The sequence below is a fragment of the Vipera berus genome (genome assembly GCF_964194415.1).
Source record: "Vipera berus genome assembly, chromosome: 1".
NCBI lineage: Eukaryota > Metazoa > Chordata > Lepidosauria > Squamata > Viperidae > Vipera > Vipera berus.
The window spans coordinates 106,443,023-106,462,396 of NC_138202.1; the positions used below are offsets into that span (position 1 = coordinate 106,443,023).

The 19,374-nt window shown below is 35.6% G+C and overlaps 1 protein-coding gene across 1 annotated transcript in view; it reads right to left on the reverse strand.

Moving 5' to 3' along the window:
• KCNQ1 (potassium voltage-gated channel subfamily Q member 1) overlaps positions 1-19,374 on the reverse strand; it is a gene marked incomplete at its 3' end in the record, with an annotated part of 412,703 nt that overhangs the window by 124,686 nt on the left and 268,643 nt on the right. The window contains exons 14-17 of the mRNA XM_081313593.1: positions 14,434-14,509; positions 7,519-7,613; positions 5,415-5,461; positions 3,548-3,609 (exon numbers count right to left, since the gene is read on the reverse strand). Of these exons, the coding sequence (XP_081169719.1) occupies positions 3,548-3,609; positions 5,415-5,461; positions 7,519-7,613; positions 14,434-14,509 (280 nt within the window). The remainder of the gene's footprint in view (positions 1-3,547; positions 3,610-5,414; positions 5,462-7,518; positions 7,614-14,433; positions 14,510-19,374) is intronic.

Genomic DNA, 19,374 nt, shown 5'->3' on the forward strand with positions numbered 1-19,374 from the left:
GTAGTACCAGTATACAACACACACTTATTTCTGACCTACTTTCTGCCATTAAAAATGCCTTTCCACATCAATGTTTTAACAATATTTGTATAAAAATAATATAAAAATGAATATGAAATAAATAAAAAATAAAAAATAAAAATAAATTCAATAAAAGCATACCTGAAATTAACAAAAGAAGAAAAAGGTATCAATTGATCCACCAGAGTAAATCAAATTTTAAAGCAAAAGCTGGCATGAATAATAAAAAGAAGCTTGCTAATGGAAAAAGAATAAAAACAGAAGCAAACTGACCTTGCATGCCATAGATTAGGATTAATTGAGAATAAAATTCCTTTTAGACCTTGGCTTTGTTAAGAATTCAAATTAATCAGCAGCACACACTAAAGCAAACTGAAACCTACATGTGACATTTAGCTTTATCTTTCGTATATAAAAGAGAATAAAAAATTCTAATTAGATTTATTATTTTAAAATAAATACTATAGATAGTTTAAACTTTAATGGATTGCCAGAAAAAAAACCTGGAAGCTACTGAAGAAAAATTATAGGTTGATATCCATTTCTATCTTTAAGTTTAAGTTTAAGTTTATTGAATTTATATACCGCCCTTTTCCCGTAGGACTCAGGGCGGTTTACAAAGTATTTAAAAACGTTAATACAATACAAAAGTTAAAAACAGTTAAAATAATTAAATTTAATCCCTGAAAAAATATAAAACCCCATTTAAAAACTCTCAGCATGGGCCGGAAAGCTCAAAGAGCCAGGTCTTCAGGTCCTGGCAGAATGACCGAAGGTCGGGGGCAGTCCTAAGCTCCATGGGCAGCTGGTTCCAAAGGGCAGGCGCACCCACTGAGAAGGCCCTCCCCCTGGGTGTTATCCACCAGCAGTCTTTTACCGGCAGCACCCTGAGAAGGCCCTCCATGTGGGAGCGCACGGGACAAAGGGAACTTGATGCCGGCAGCAGGTGTTCCCTTAAATATCCTGGACCCAAGCCATTTAGGGCTTTATAGGTCATCACCAGCACCATGAATCTCACCTGGAGGGCAACCGGAAGCCAATGCAGCTCGCAGAGTAGAGGTGTTACATGGGAGTATCAGGAAACCCCCATCACAACTCGCGCAGCAGCATTCTGCACCAGCTGAAGCCTCCGAGTGGTCCTCTAGGGCAGCCCCATATAGAGAGCGTTGCAGTAGTCTAACCGGGAGGTCACAAGCGCATGGGTGACTGTGCGTAGGGCATCTCGGTCCAGATAGGGTTGCAAGTGGCGCACCAGTTTAAGGTCTATATACCTCAGGTACTAATTCTTTCCCCCCGGAATTTCATGATATTTTACTCCATCTCAGACATTTAAGCAAATTTCTTACAAAATGAATGTGATTTTACTTTTAATGTTTGCTGTCCTTATCAGATTATCTCTCTAATGCTAGACAAAACAGGACTTGCATCATTTAAAAGAATACTAAATAACAGCTCAGTTTTCCAGACCTTATCGCCTTCTACGTTACTTACAACACTAACATCTAGTTTGCAGAATACCAGCTCATAAATGATAGCAATACTGGTGTTTATTTCATGTGCTACTACCTTTTTAATATTTTCCACTTTCATTTTGATGATTGGTATCACAGAATTTGTAGATTTATTCTAAATACATCTTGAGCTTTGTACGGTTTGCATATAAAGACAGTTGAAAGTATTTACCACTTTAGTTGGATTCTAATAGCCTTGCACTGTATTGTTCCTGAAAATTATTTTAGCTAGTGGGTAAGCGTTTACAGTATGGTAAAAAATACAAAAGAGCAAGCCAATTTGATGTAGTGGTTAAAGATACCATGATAAAAGTCAGGAGATTGGCATTTTTAGTCCTGTCTTATTCATGAAACCAAGTGGGTAAGATCTATCATTCCTCTCAGTCATAGGAAGAAGACAGTGGCAAGCCACTTCTGAATTATTGTCCCAAACCTACACTGAGTTTTCATGTAGTTGCCAAGGGTCAGGACTTGACTCAAAAGTCCACATGCATGCAGTCACATTCAAATGTAGCAGCAAAATGTAATCACATCCAAAAGCAACCTTACTCTAATAATCAGTTAGTACATCAACTAAATTAAATTAAATTAAATTAAAATTAAATTAAAATTTGCCCTTGATCACATATTACCTGTAGAAGAGATGATAATATAAAATGTACAAAGATGTCTAGGTATTGGTCTTATAAAAGACGAGGATGCAAAAAGCAGGATTCTTGCTTGGATGATTCTTAAAATACATATAATAAACATGTGTACAGCTCTAAAAAAAGGGACAGAGTGAATGATACGTGGTGGAATCTGGCCAACAACAGCACAGGTGTCAATGAATTGAAATGTTACAGTTTTTAAAAAGTTCTCAGACATTTCAAAGTATATTTAAGTGATATTCCATTTATGAGTACCATATCAATTGACATGGCACTAACTATACATTGAAAATGGTTTCCAGCTGGCAATCAGTGAACAACTTCCTTGTTTAGTTCAACTCATGGGGCAGATTCCAACATCCCTAAGAATGCCTGCATATGGGATACCTTTATCCAATCCATTTCAAGAAAACAGATTTACTTCACCCAGAAAGATTTCCCAGAAAAGAAGCCTTGAAGCTTCCTCCTCTCATTTCTCTCTCCCTTGCCATTGTTGAATAGCTATAATAAGACCCCAATTGGCAATTATTCCTCCGTCCATCAGTGTAGAGAGAAGGAAAGGGAAGCGAAGAAAATAGAGTTTCAGCAGTGATGATAATAAATGAGAAAGCTGGACCTGCCCTTATAGAATTATTATATCCTTTCAGGTTCCTTTCACTTGTGTGACTATGTTGGTTCATTATGGGAAAATATTCATTGTTTTGGTTAAATTATTAGCAATTCCCACCCCTTTCTCTTTCCTTCTCTGTCTTGTTTATATTTAATTCCATGTCTTTTGGGAAGGATTTTCTTTCAATTGTCTCTCATCTCTACAGTGATGTAACTTTTTTCTCATTGTAATCAGAAGAAATTGCATAAATAAGCTGAAACAAGCCAGGACATATGGATAACTCCAGACATTAGACTGCATTTTAATTGCTCAATGTAACTATAACATACTGCATATTCATATTAAGTTGCCCTTTTATAATGAGAAAGATAGGGCATAGCACAAAAACAAATATTTCAATTGATTTAAATTATTAAGTTAATAAACCTCAAACTAGATTACATGTTTTAAATCTGAGGGAATATCACAAGCAATTTAAGCATACTCAACAATATATCTCCATTTACAGATACTGTAAAATGTTATAGATCATATACTCCATTTCCATTTTCAAACAAGTCATTAGAAATGAAATCTTCATATGGGATTATATTTTTATTTTCTACAAATTTGCCTTTGTTAAATTGGTTGACTATGTTCATGTCCTCACAATTAGGTTGCCTTTTTTTAATAATCAGGAAGGAAAAGAATGCGCTGGTGTGCTTTTGTCAATGCAGTAAAATACAACTATTATTCAAAGTTTAATTTAGGCCTACCTTGTCTTCGACTCTGTTCAGCCGGGCACCAACTGTATTATTCCCTCGATCTTTATTTTTTTCTGCATAGAAAGGACACTTCTAGATGAATATCAAGTGTTACAATAGTATAGAATGAAGCCATGCAATTGCATTTAACTAGTCTAGCAGAGCTATTTAATTGAATACTGCTGACAGATGGGTAATTTTATTACATTAACAGTAGTTTTTTTATTCATTTATTAGCATCAATTTAAGCCTTGGTTTGAATGGACTCAAATTCAGACTGCACCTTGAGTTCATGTGATGCTTTAAATCAGAAGAATTAGTGCATTCAGTTTGATAAATTTAAATTAAACTTAACACTAATTTAGCTGAAAAGTACAACAAAGCATGAGTGAGAGTCCATGTGGTGTAAATGGTTAAGGTGTTGGACTAGGAGCAGAGAGGCCCTTATGTGCCTAAGAAAGACCAATCCTCTCTTAGGCACATAAGTTACTATTGAGTAACTATGAGCTACTCACATTATCTCAGACCTAGATTGGGAAGTTGAAAAATATCGCAGAATGTAGCAATGGCAAACCACTTCTATCTGTCAAGATTGATTCAAAAATACTGAAACAAAATGCAGAACAATAAAAGTAAGAAGAATGCTGGTGTGCTTATGATGATGATCATCCATGAAATGTTAATATGTATTCATGGAAAAACCAAAGAAATCATTGTCAATTTCAGAAAAGGCAGGCACAGCCACACTTCTCTGTGCATTAATGATTCACCTGTAGAGATGATTACCAGCATCAAATTCCTGGGTGTGCAGCTAACGAGTAGGCTGGCTTGGTCGCTCAACAGCAAGATACTGGTGAAGCGGGCACAGCAGCGCCTGCATTTTCTGCACCGCATGAGAAAAGCACATCTTCCTTCTCCTATCCTTACCACTTTCTACAGAGGGACGATCGAGAGCATCCTGTCATACAGCATCACAGTCTGGTTTGGGAGCATCACTGCTTCAGACAGGAAGGCGGTGCAGAGAGTGGTGAGGATGGCTGAAAAGATCATTGGCAGTTCCGTCCCTCCCATCCAGGACATAGCACAGAAGCATTGCTTAAGCAGGGTCCGCAAGATTGTCTGGGACACTACACATCCTCTTCATGACCTGTTACCTTCTGGGAGGAGGCTTTGTGGTATCCGTAGCAGAACATCCAGATTCAGCCATAGTTTCATTCTATACAGCATTAACCTTGTGAACTCTCAACCTTCCTCCTTCCGTTATATTTTCAAGATCGACAGAGTTTAATATTTATTTGTTTTATGTATATATAGGGGTGTGGGTCTATACATATGTTGTATATAGTATGTTAGGTGTGTGTCATGTATGTGTTCACTTTGAGAGCGGGCAACTAAATTTCATTTTTGATGTGTGCTGTTGTGCCCACAGTAAAAAAAAATGACAATAAAGTTTATCTTATTTCCCACAAAAGAAATATAGTAATACTATGGTTTCACTATAAATTATGAAAACTATAATGATGAGCACAACTAATTCAATTGCTATATCCAATAGGGTTCCAGGTAGCACCAAAAATCTTGGATGCATTCTTCAGACTTCCCAAAATAGTGCTACTGAACTATAACTTTTACAATATTAATTGTAACTTTTAATGTGGCAGAAGCCAAACATTTTTAAAAGCATGAGAATAATTGTATTAGCTATTTTAATTAATTTGTTTTAACTTTAATTCATTCAGTGCTTTTGATTCTGTTCTGATTTTTTTTGTCATGGGTTTGTCCATTGGTTGAATAAATTGCTATTTGTATGAGGTTTTTTATTTTAGGAAAAGTAATGTATTTAAGATATATTCTGTGTTTTCCTAGGATGGTAACTTACCTGAGACAGAAATAAATAGTGATGGCTTCCCTATAGATTGGTCCAATCTAGAGAGAAAGAAAAAAGGAATAAAATAAGAAGCCAAAGGTTTTCCCTCAGGTGAAACATGGACAGCTGAAAACAAGTGTGATTGTTTTGTGTGTTCCAACCAATAATGAAAGAATGTCTTACATAGTTATTGGTTTATTTGCAAAATGAACTTTTTATTGTGATATTTAGAGATATGGTATGTGAATTAAAATGGCTCCATGAAGAAGTTACTCATTCACTAAAGATTTAGTGTTGTCTATTAACACTTCCTGATGTTAACATTTCCACAGAAATATAGAGATGTTGGGCTCAATAAAACAATTATTAAATAATGTTCTTTTTATGTAATTTTGCCCTGTGGAATTTTTTAAACTATGCTTTAAAGACATTAGTTGATAAAATAAATGAGATTATTAAATACATGGGAGATGAAGGATGAAGTTTCTTATTTGTGAAGATCTTACAATCAAGCTGAAGAAATAAAAGGGAAGGCAGGAGAAAAGTGGGATAGTTCGGGTTCATGCATCATTCTAAGTCAGGGTGTCTCCAAACTTGGCAACTTTAGGACTTTTGGATTTTCACTCCCAGAATTCCTTAGCCAGCCATGGCTTGGATTAGTAATAATAATAATAATAATAATAATAATAATAATAATAATAATAATAATAATAATAATAATAATAATAATAATAATAATAATAACAACAACAACAACAACAACAACAACAACAATAATAATAATAACAACAACAATAATAATAATAATAACAATAATAATAAGTTGGAAGGGACCTCGGAGGTCATCTAGTCCAACCCCCTGCTAAGGCAGGAAACCCTATACCATTTCAGACAAATGGCTGTCCAGTCTCTTCTTAAAAACTTCCAGTGTTGGAGCATTCACCACTTCTGGAGGCAGGTTGTTCCACTGGTTAGTTGTTCTAACTGTCAGGAAGTTTCTCCTTAGTTCTAGGTTGCTTCTCTCCTTGACTAGTTTCCATCCATTGCTTCTTGTCCTGCTTTCAGGTGCCTTGGAGAATAGCTTGGCTCCGTCTTCTTTGTGGCGCCCCCTGAGATATTGGAACACTGCTATCATGTCACCCCTCACCCTTCTCTTCATTAAACTACACATACCCAATTCCAGCAACCGTTCCCTATATGTTTTAGCCTCCAGTCCCCCAATCATCTTTGTTGCTCTTCTCTGTACTCTTTCTAGAGTCTCAACATCTTTTTTACATTGTGGTGACCAAAACTGGATGCAGTATTCCAGGTGTGGGCTTACCAAGGCATTGTAAAGTGGTATTAGTACTTCACGTGATCTTGATTCTATTCCTCTGTTAATGCAGCCTAGCACTGTGTTGGCTTTTTTGGCAGCTGCAGCACACTGCTGGCTCATATTTAAGTGATTGTTCACTAGGACTCTGAGATCCCTCTCACAGTTACTACTATCGAGCAAGGTACCACCTATACTATACCTGTGCATTTGATTTTTCCTGCCTAAATGCAGAACCTTACATTTTTCACCATTGAATTTCATTTTGTTAGATAGTGCCCAGTGTTCGAGTCTGTCCAGATCCTCCTGTATCTTAAGCCTATCTTCTGGAGTATTGGCTATTCCTGCCAGCTTGTCCTGTCAACCTAGCCATTATGGTTATGGCTTAGCATATTGTAAGAATCCAGCCAACAGTAACTTATTCAGTAAAGCCTACTTATAACACACCAGGGCTTCAAGCAATCTGTTAACCTTCTCAATATGAAAATACTGTCATGCCACATTTTCTAACCTGGTTTCTATTGCCCACTGCATTCTTAATTCCTTTTCCTCAGGGGGTGATCAGATCAGATACATTAACACTTGAAGTTCCATGCAGGTAAGGAAATATTTTTGGACTATGTGCAGGGTCATGGGGCTCTATAATACTGCGTATTTGTAAGACACAGTGGCAAAAATTGTTTCCACAATTAAAAATTGATAGCATTTAATGTGAGGCAGTAAGGATACCATACTGGGCTTGTTCAGAATATACATTTTTTTGAAAAAAATCATTAAGTTTAGAAGATGAATTCTTGACCATACCTTCTTTGAAGTTCTTTTATTCGGACCATCAAGTTGAGATGACCCTGAGAATATTGTTCTATCACATCACGTACATCATAAGGCTTCCTAGCTTGCTGTGAAAATAGAAAATAATAACCATAATAGTATTTCAAATCCCATTATAGCATGCCACACCTATGTGGCTATTAGTTGAAATGAGGAAAAATAGAAAGCTAGTCTTTTCATTTCCACAGCTTTTTCATATATATAAATTCAATAAAATAAATATAATTTTACATAGTACAGATAAGGCCTAATGGGTGTAATTCAGGTTCTCTGTTAAAATGTTTATTCCTGTGTTTAAGTGATATACCTAGATGATGGCTGTACATGCAGAAAGCCCTTTTCATGAATTAAGGAACTAGATTGTTAAATATTTTGTCGTAATGTATTTAGAGCATTGAAGGTAAAAAATTAGTCCTAGAAACAAACTGGAAGTCAGTGAAGTTGGTTTAAAAAAACCCATCTTTTTTCTTATTGGTTATAAAGTTGTGAGAGTGATGATATTTTACTTAGTGGTCTCATTATCTCTGATATTTTACATATTCTCCACTTATCATCTCACCCCATAAAAGGCACCATATTGATAACAGCCTGTTGCAACTCTCTCTCTCTCTCTCTCTCTCTCTCTCTCTCTCTCTCTCTCTCTCTCTCTGTGTGTGTGTGTGTGTGTGTGGGTGTGTGTGAGGGTGTGTGGGTGTGTGTGAGGGGCAAAGCTCTGTTGACTTATTTTCATGTAGTCTATTGTTCCATTAACCTGCACATCTATTATAACATGGTAAAGCAGAGATTTTTATAATTTGAACAATCCATATAAATTCAACTGGGTAGTATTCAAGTATTTGGGATAAATCTACCACTGCATATGATATACGGTATTGTTGTTCAGTTTAAACTCTTCCATAATTTTATAAATGTTAAGGAAAATTTCTTCATCTACTTTTAAAATGAAGTGCTTCATATAACAGACAAAAATTAGGGACTTTAGGAAATTATACTAATCTATATAAAACCTCTTTTAAAATTACTGAATGTTAAAGTGGCCGCACAGTTTCTTATGCTAGAAGGCAGCAGAATGCATGCATCTGGGAAAATAGAAGTCACTCTGCTCCAAAGTGAATAACAGATTGCACAATAGTATTTAATAGCTAAAGCTATAATAAATTAGACTGGACCCCAAAGAGTGATCTCTATTAAGTAAAATAGGGTCCTGCTTTTCTCCTCCAACAATGGCATGTGGATATAGACACCCAAGCAACAAACTACTAGAAAATGAATAATCTGAGCAGACCAACCTGTAGATCAATGAATATCCAATTTATGCCTGAACCACAGATATTCATATTTTATTATGAATATTATCAGCAAGTTTTATTTTCCTTTTTAAGTTCTCTGTTGTAAGGATTTGGTATTCATTTTTATAATGTGCATGTTTTTGTATAAAAGAATGGCAGATGATTTTGGGGAACCAATGCTAGTGGAATTCCTAGGTGGAGGATCTTTACTACTTTGAAATAAAACATCAAAACAAACTGTGACTAATTTCTTTTAGATCTCTGCTCAGATCTGATTTCCCTGTTTCTTCTGCTCTCAGTAACAAGTTTGAAAGATAAATATAATTATACAATTATCATACAACCATTTTAATTAAGATCATCAGGAGTTAAGTTCTAGTTACTTTAAAAAGGCAATCTGTATACTAACAAACAAAGTGCAGCTGGAGATTGGAAGCATTATCTGGCCAAACCTCTGCTTGTTTCGGGAATAAAGCTAATGAATTCTCTCATTATCCAATCAACAGTACTTCACATGAAATTTAATCAATGTGGCCAACTTTACAGAGTCAAAACAATCTTGTAGTTCTAAGTGGGGGTGTGATGGCTTAGTGGTTAAAAAATGTGGAGCTTGTGAGCTGGCAGCCTGGGTCCAAGACCTGAGCACCACATGATGGGGTGAGCTCCCGTTACTTACCCCAGCTCCTGATCACCTAGCAGTTTGAAAGCATGCAAATGCGAGTAGATAAATAGGTATCACTTCAATGGGAAGATAACAGGGTTCCATGCACCTCAGTGTATAATCAATGTTTACTTAAGTATTTTACTTAGTTGGGCTTATACTAACAAAACAGGGCAACAATGATGTTCAATAAGGTAAACTTTTCTGTATAACATAAGGAAAACTCTTGTGGAAGGCATGCTAGAGAATGGCACATTCTGTCTTCCTCTATCCTTTCATGCTGAGGCATGCTATTCTTCTACTAAGTTTCCCTCAGAGTCAAAATGGAAAAGCAGAAAGGGAAGTACCAGCTGCAGGAAGTTCTGAGTAGTATAACCAAACAATGGTCAAGTCCAAGCGTGTGTAACATTCTTTGAAGTACAAAGAACTTTGAACTATTTTGTTTGCCAGAAAGCCCTCTTAAGTGATTACAGAAAATTGCATATGTAGTTCTTGATTGATAGCAAGGTAACTGAATTATGAGTAAAGCACTGCCCAGTTTGTGTTGACACTTTGAAATATAAAGCTATAAATACATCAAGAGCATCTGGTGACATCACTGAAAGCCACAACAGACATTGTTATTACTGGGCCCCTAAACTTGTACAGTAGCTTTTATTATTTATTTTAGTAACTGCTCTAGTGGTCGTGTCCTGCTTGTAGATATCCCAGAGATATCCGGTTTATTACTGCAGGAAGCAGGATGCTGCATTCGATGGACCTTTGATTTGATGGGATAGGTTTCTTCTTATATTCTTAAATAAATATTTATTAAAGAAGTGACTAACCATACTATAGAAATATTAGACTGTAAATATACTACAAGCATTTCCCCTAACCTGTTACCCTCAAGAAATATTAAATGAAAGCAGGATGTTCTGAAATTACTGTCTAATACATCTGAAATGTCACTCTCTATAAGCTTGTAAGCCGCCCTGAGTCTTCGGAGAAGGGCGGGATATAAATGGAATATATATATATATATATATATATATATATATATATATATATATATATATATATATATATATATATATATATATATATATATATATATATATATATATATTGGAGAAGCTGCTCTATAAAATGGAAATTCCAGAACATTCCCACAGATTTTTGATGTTTGATTCTTGATGTTCCTCTTTCTCAAATATTTGGCAAATCTGTTTTAATAAATGAAAGGGAACATATCAGTGTTAAAATATCAATGTGTTTTGCTTATGAAATGGCTGTATGACTTATTTAATTGTCTTTGCAAAGAATGTATGCATGGCTGATGATTGGAAGAATGCCATTATTACTCCATTACAAAAACAGAATGTTAACAAGAATGAATGCAAAACTACAGAAGGAATAATTTATCAAGCACATGGCTGAATTCTGATCAAAAGCATGTAAGATATGACTGTGGAAAAACTTTTTGGCAAATATAGCACAGCTTTATTCAAAGCAGGAAGTGTGCCAAGCAGATATTTGAACTTTAGCAAGGCCTTTGCCTTCTTATATGAATGTGACGAAGTTTGATGTATGCTTGTTGATTTATAGAAAGCATATGATAAGGGATTTGAAATATGAAATATTTTGTATGAACACAAGCTTGAAGTATGTTTGTGAATGAGATAACAATGCTATATGAGAGAAGTAAAACATACATGACAACAAATGGAATGCTTAGGGAATAGTTCAGTTTTAAACAATGACCAGGAAAAGGATGAATGATGTCCATGATCTCCTTAATGCATTTATATAGAGAAGTATAAGGAAAGCTTGTTATGAGGTATGATAGTTGGGGATATGGAGACAAGTGGACCTTTTACGCAGACAGTGTTGCATTGTTTGTTAATCTGAAAGTTTTCTAAATAGATTGATACAACAAGGAGTAGGGAATGAAACTTTAATGAAACAATGACTAAGGAAACTGTTTTGATAGGGAATTGAGTGAAGGCTTGCAAGCTATATACAAATAGCAACAAACTAAAGCAAACAGATACTTTGTAATTTGATAGAATTTTTTACTAAACATAGGGAAACAGAGAAATTATAAGATCTACAAGTACTAATAGAGAGATAGAAGGCAGTATGTGGTTTGTTAATTTTTAATTAGAGTGGAAAAAACAGGACAGATGCTCAAATGGAGAAAAAGCAGATTAAAAATGGACTGAGCACAGAAGTGAATGACCAGTGCAAAAGAAATACATTTTGGTCATATGAAGAGAATCAAGGAGGACTGAATTGGAAAACAAATATGAAGGTTTCAGAGGAAAGAGAAAGAAAGGTATGGTTGGGCAGAATTCATGAGTTCTTCAACAAGAGAAAGATGAGAAATTCAAAGAACAAGAGACAATGTTAATTAAGACTTATTGAATATCTAAGCATGGAGCAGTATAATGAATAGTGTTGGTATAAACTGGTTTTAGTTAATTTTCTTTCCCCTTACCTCCTACCTTTTATTATTTTGTTATTACTTTATATTAATTTGAGTGCTTAGCATAACGTTATCCCAAAAAGTAATAGCACAATAGATAGATATTTATACTTGTAGCAAGATTCTTTGGAACTCTACAGCTCCTTGAACACTTATGTCACTATTCTGATTACAGATAGGTCTCATTTTGTGGATCAGATGTGGAAAACAATTTTCTGTTACTCACCAGAGAAGAGATATTTTAGTATTTTTTTATCAGTTCCAAATTCCATTTCTTAGTTGTACTGATTGCATAGCTTTACATGATTAATGACTATGACTGCAAATAACTCAGCTGAATTTTAATTGGAAAGATGGAAAAAGATGTGAAGAAACCTGAAATGTTTCAGCATAAATTCTATTTTGCTGAATTAAATCAATAAAAAAAATATGTTTGGCATTTGATGATGTTGACCTTATAGTAGAACCAGTGGTATGGCTCTTCCTCTGATGAAGCCAGATAGAAGGAAATAAATTACTTTACTGGTTCTGATAATACCAGCTTTTTTTCCTTCCCCAGTAAACTGAAGCATGCTCTAAGGCTACAACTGTAGAGAGATACGGTAAAGGGCTATGCAAATTGCTCTGTTAAGTTTTCTTCTCTCTATGCCAGGGGTGTCAAACTGCTGGCCCGCGGGCTGGATGCATCATGCTGAAACTGCGCCCACCCCATTGCCAGCAATGTCACATGACATTGCCAGTTTAACACCCCTGCTCTATGCTGTTTCCAATCAACGATGATATTATTATTAGCCAGTTTTATCAATTTACCATTATCTTGATTAAAAACAGCTTTGTAATTTAAAAAACAAAGCCTAAGTTCCCTGTTGCTGGAAGATGAACATAGCTGAACCTTATCATAATCACAGTAATAAAATGGGGTGCCTATTTCTCCTTAATTATTAAGAAGCGTGCATCTTTTTATAAGTATTTATTTATAAGATCTTTATCAGATTAAGACCTCCCACGCTTTTTGTTGAAAACTTCCTCTAGCCACAATTTGTGGTTGCTCTGAGTCCCTAGGAGCACCAGAAAATAATCAAATACAGAATTATACTTTGTGTGAATGTATAGCATTCTTTTAAAAAAGCAGTTTTCAGCCCTTTGGGTTGGAAATATGTGTTTAAAGGTTTGTAGAAAATGCTCACTGAATTTTAGAATGTAGAGAAAAAGCCTGAGTAAGATTTCTATTACTTCTCAGAGCAATTGTCTGTTCTGTACCAGCCTGCTACCGGCCCTGCAGAAAAAGCAGGGACAACCCCTTTACAAATGGAAAGAGGCTGGAATAAAGCCTGCCAAATTTATTAACATAAAACAGACACCAACCATGAAACAGGAGCTATGAAACCGGAACTATTCAAGCGGTTGCCTTCAGCAAACCAGCCCTCCCACACATTCCCCTTTTATACAGTTCAGGGCGTGGCTTCTCTCTGCCTCCTTCCGAGGTGCCCCATTGCCTTCCTCTGTTTACTCCTGATTGACTGCCTCCTGTGTCGGGCATCCTTGAACAGGGCCAGCTGTGGGTCATCTTCATCCACGCTGTCAGGCTCACACAGCTGGGTCTCCGTCGTGACCAGGTGGGAGGGGCCTGGCTGAGGGCTCTGCGGAGCCTCAAGGCCATCATCAGCAAGCTCTTCAACACCCCCCCTCCTCCTCTGAGTCGTCCGACCCAACTGCCGAACCCACAGGCTGACCCTGAATCACAACACTGTCTCTTTCTAGATTGGCAAAGGGGGGGGGGTTGGTAGGGGAAAAACCAAATATGGAATAGTAATTATGTAATACTAACATCTGTACAATAAACACCTGTTTTCTTAAACTAGTACTTCAATTCAACCATTATTATTATTTTCACTCGCTGAATCATGCTAGAATAATAGGTTCATTTACTCATTCTTTTTTGTTTGCTTGCAATAAATACAGTTCTGTCTATGCTATTTAATTTCAAGGTAAACAACATTATGAAAAATTCAGGGTAATATGCCTATAATCCCAAGAAATGTTAATTTTGGTTCTAGGCTTTATATCAGGATGTCAGCTAATATGAGATAGAAACAAGGTTAAGGTAGAGTTCTAATCTCTAGGTCCATTAAAACAGCCCCACACAGCTCAGAATTAATGAAGACATATGAGAATGTTTGCATTGGAAGGAGACAGAGATAACAAGAGGGGAAAGGTCAAGTCCATTAGTAGAAAATAACATTTTAATTCAGGCTGCATTTCAGAAATTTAGCCTGTTCCCACTGCATCCACAGTTGAGTAACTTGCTGATAAACAGTCACCCTATTGAAGAACAGAGAGAAAAGTAAGAATAGCTAGCTGATATTAAAATGGATTCCCCTGGCTTTTCCTTGTTTAAAAGAAGCAAGAGCTAAAAAAAAAGGGGGGGGAAAGGGGATTCCTTTTAAAAAAGTACTTTTTCAACAATTCACCTGAAATTTCTTCTTTGCCACAAAATACTGCATACGACGTATCACTTTAATGGCAGAACGGTGATGTTCTTTCAAACTGTAAAGAAAAAAAGAAGGGTCAAGAAGGCAAAGCAAAACAATCTACAAATTATTTATTAGTTACGCTACAACCAAATATCTTTCACAATATTAAGTCATGAAAAAAGTACAACATCCTGGACCAGTTAATCTTCCCTACTCTTTTTCAAGTCACCAACGGTTATGCTGAAAGGGCAGGGATTTTGGATGACTGTTGGTTGAGGCTAAGGCCTGGGGTGTAGCCAAAGCTAATAGTCTTTCCATGATGCATTAGACAAATATCTGAAAGCTCTAAAGAGAAAAGGCACACTGATTTCACTAGAATCAGAATACTCCACAAAACTAAGAATATAAAACCAGCTATTACAAGAAATAACATATCAGCACAGTACCAGATAGACAAAAAATATACTTTGAGAATATGCCATTACCACTAATCCCAGTTGGATTACTAGAACAATTAATTTAAAATATTGGTTTAATAGGGATGCCTCCATTTTGTGCCACATCCCAACCTGCTCCGGTCCTCAAGTGAATTATTGTTTGGCACAAGTATGGAATCATATTATTAAAAAACCTTCCCTATCATACCTATTCTAACAAAAGGGAACTGTCTTTGCACGGTCTTCTAATATGCATTTGGCTGGATGTGTGTCAAGCAAGACTATTCTATTCATTCAAAGTAATAATCTTTGCTTCACTAAAGTCAATTTAATACTGATGAAAGACGAGAGAGAGGCATCTACCTATTAAAGAGACCAAATCAAAGTAGCAACCCTGTGCAAATGTTCTCAGTTCTGTTACTGAGTAAGGAGAGTTTAGTAACATTCAAATGAGTTGAAGGAATACCTGATTCAATGTTACTTTGACCAACCCTTCTCTTCCTTCTCTACTGGCTGAGCTTTAAATACTGCTCCAAAAGCCTCCATCGACTTTGTCCATTACAAAGTCCATATCTGTTCATTTATCATACTTCCTAGTCCCCACATGTCCGCCATTAAAACCACCAAACTCTAAGTAGTTTAGTCTTTTCATTATTGGGACTATTTGGTTTTCTATTAATGAAGGAACTCTACCTAAACAAGGCACAACTTGACTAAAGTGAGCGTCCAAGTGAACAACTCCTCACAAAATAATTTATTTCAAGTGTTTTCTCAGTCCATCTGGATTTTAATGCAAGCACAAACATAACAACTACAGAGAAGATACCCTAGTTGCCTATCCCTGCCCTAGTTGCTTATACTCAGAGACCCACGTAAATGTTTAGCTCTCTGGATGCAAAAATTAGCATTTCTTCAACTAAAACAGCATGCACACAAGCTGTTTGCTTATGCATTTGAATAACGAGCACCTGACAAAATCAATTTAATGCTTAGAAACTATGGAAATATACTTTAGAAAAGTATCATGTGTATTTATTATTTTAATATTTCCCATACATACATTTGTATATGTATGTGTATGCATGTCTCTGTGTGTATGTATATATGTGTGTGTACATATGCATATATATATATATATATATATATATATATATATATATATATATATATATATATATATATATATATATAACATATACGCATAAATAATTCATTACATCGAACAGGTTTGGAAAAATTCTTACAAAGCTATAATAAAGTAATAAATTTCATATATTCTATATTCCTATTGCATAAAATAAATTTGTCACACCAAAATTAAAGGCAGGACATTCCAAATATGTATACTTTACTTAAAGTTTGAATTCCCTATTTTGAATGATCTTAATTATTGTCTAGATGGAATGTGTTAATTTTGTAGATCATATTCTCTGCATTTATACTTTAATTAAATATTTTTGAATTAATTTGCTTTCTTTTCCTTTTGTGCTTATATATAGAACTGCATTTATGCATGCAAGTATACATATTGTCATTTGGAAACAAATATAGGATTTTTTCTAAGAGACAAATATTTCAGAAAATTATTTAATATTCACCCAAAGAACACAATTTTCAGCGAGAAATTATTGAATTTGTTTAGTTACTTTTGACTTAGGGAAATATTCTAAAGCTGAATACTATAATCATCGATAAATACTTTCCACAATTGTTTGCTAGTTAGATCTACTTAAAGATAAAATGTTACTTTAACCATGACACTTCAGCAGAGGAATGAAGAAACCTAATTATATTTACTAAATAAAGTAATGCTATACTGTTCTTAATTGCTGAAATACATTTTTTAAAAATCCACAATTTTAAAAACTCAATATATGAAGAAGAAAAACAAATTAAACTTCTGCAGAAAACCCCAACTTTAAACACATGTATTCAATATCTTACCCAGAAAGAGATTTTTATAAGTAAATATAATCCATAGGAAAAACTTTGAAATACTGATCTGACTTGAATAAAAGCACCTTAATTGTAGGAGTCTTTGAAATGTTTTGCTGCGCTGTTAACTTTCAGACCATGCAAAGTTTATTTTTTTTAACACCTCAATACAAACTATACTACTTTATTTCAAACTAAATATTCTTTAGTTTGTGTTAAGAAATCCAACAACAGAAATTGAAGTAGTTTTGAATGTTGCAACAATACATAAATGTTAGGAAAAATATATAGTAAATCAATAGCAGGATTAATTGCTGAAGGCCACTGAGTGTCTTGACTTGTTCATAAAGGTAAGGCTAAAATGAGCTTATAAGGCATTATCATAGAAGTAATTTCAGTCTAATTTTAGCAAAATCTTTAGCAAAATTTCCACAAGGTTAAATATTAATTTTCTCTCCTTGCATCAGATTATTTAATAAGGTAGTCCTTGACTTACGGCCACAACTGAACCTAAAATTTCTGTTGCTAAACAAGGCAGTCATTAAGTGAGTTTTGCCCCATTTTATGACCTTTCTTGCCCTATTTGTTCAGTGAATCGCTGCAGTTGTTAAGCTAATAACACAGTTATTAAGTGAATGGGGCTTCCCCACAGACTTTGCTTGTCAGAAGGTCACATGCAACTGTCATAAATTTGAGTCAGTTGCCCAGCCCATGAAGTTTGATCATATGACTGTGGGGATGCCTCAGTGGTCGTTAATGTGAAAAACAGTCATCAGTCACTTATTTCAGTGCTGTTGTAACTTTGAATGGTCACTAAATGAACTGTTGTAAGTCGAGGACTCCCTGTAAGGGAGGAGTGAACCAACAGACATCTTTAGTTTAAAAGGCACAATTGTGACAGCATTGAGCTTAAGTTATTTCACTGCTGGAAGAGCTATAAAAGCAGATTATTTTCTTGAGTCAAGCAGACTTACACAAACATAAAATAGAAGGTTAAAAGTGGCTTTGTTTCTCCTTCTTTTTAAAATGGCACATATATATGAAATGAAATGAACCTTTATTGTCAAAGTACAACTATGTGTACATTGAGATTAGCTGAGCCTCCCTTTGTGCTCCCACCCCCCAACACACAGTGACAACAAACCCTCCATCTTAGTACACCATGTGAACCAACTACACCACACACTGGCCTCCCAAGTCAATTCTGCATAAAATTCACAAAAGTTCACAAAACTTATTTCTCATTCAAAAGCCTAACAGCCCACGGATAGAAGCTGTTTTTCAGCCTGTTGGTACGGCTGGCTATACTCCTACATCTCCTACTGGATGGTAGGAGAGTAAAGAGATACCATCCAGGGTGTGAGTCATCCCTGAGAATTTTCCTCGCTCTTCCAAGGCAATGAGCCCTGGCGATGTCATCCAGTGGTGTCAGGGGACAGCCCACAATGTCTTGTGCTGTGCTCACTACCCTCTGTAATACTTTCCTATCCACGGCTGTCAGACCAGCATACCAAACCACAATACCATACGAGAGGACGTTCTCTATAGTAGACCGGTAAAAGAGGGTCATTAGCCGTTGTTCTACCCTGTTCTTCTGCAAGACCCTGAGAAAGTGAAGCCTCTGTTGGGCCTTTCTAGCCACCTGGGTTGTATTAACTTTCCAGGTCAGATCTTCACAGAGGTAGACTCCCAGAAATTTAAAGGAGGAAACTCTCTCCACACAGTCCTCCCTGATGTAAAGTGGGGCAGGTTCCTCCTTTTTTCTCTGGAAGTCTAGCACCATCTCTTTTGTCTTGCCAATGTTCAGGTGCAAGTTGTTGTTACTACATCATATGGATAGTTTATTTCTGTCTATTTGCATTTGTTTCTCATCCTTGAGTGAATGAAGTTGATCTGTGCCACCTGGATTCTTTACACAACGCAATGCAGATTTGAGAAGGGTAAGATGTAACCTAGAAGATAAACTAATAAATGAAATATAGAAGGGGGAGGGGAAAAGGATTAGAAGGATGAAGAAGTTCTGTTCTGATTCCTTGCTAATTTTCGCCTATAAACATAAGCAAAATTAAAGCAACTTTTCTCAATACAATACCAATTAATATTTTAAAAAATTAAACAGAATCCAAGTAAATGCATGCTTGAATAATGTTTAAAACAACAGCTTCCTTGAGGATACAAGTACAGAATTGTTGAAAAGCAGGCTATTTTAAAATAGTTCGAGCATAATCTGCTATTCAGCCTATTCTTTCACCAAGTTTTATTTAAGCAGTTTATCTTATTGAGATTAGGATCTCTTTTATAAAGAAATACCTGGTAAAAAGCAGGCCTCTGGTTTTGAATGTCAGACTATATTTCAGCGAAGGAGGGGGGAAGGGGGCTTTTAATAGCAGAATGCTTTCTCAACAGTAATCTTTATCAGGCAACTGGAGAACTAATGCCAACACATTAGAGATAATTCCTCTAGCACTATGGATCATCCAAAGACAGTTTGTTTATTGTTTTGAAGGCTCCCATCCTATTATCCTGGGTTTTTATCTTGGTTTTTTTTTCAGTTGGGCCTCCTTTA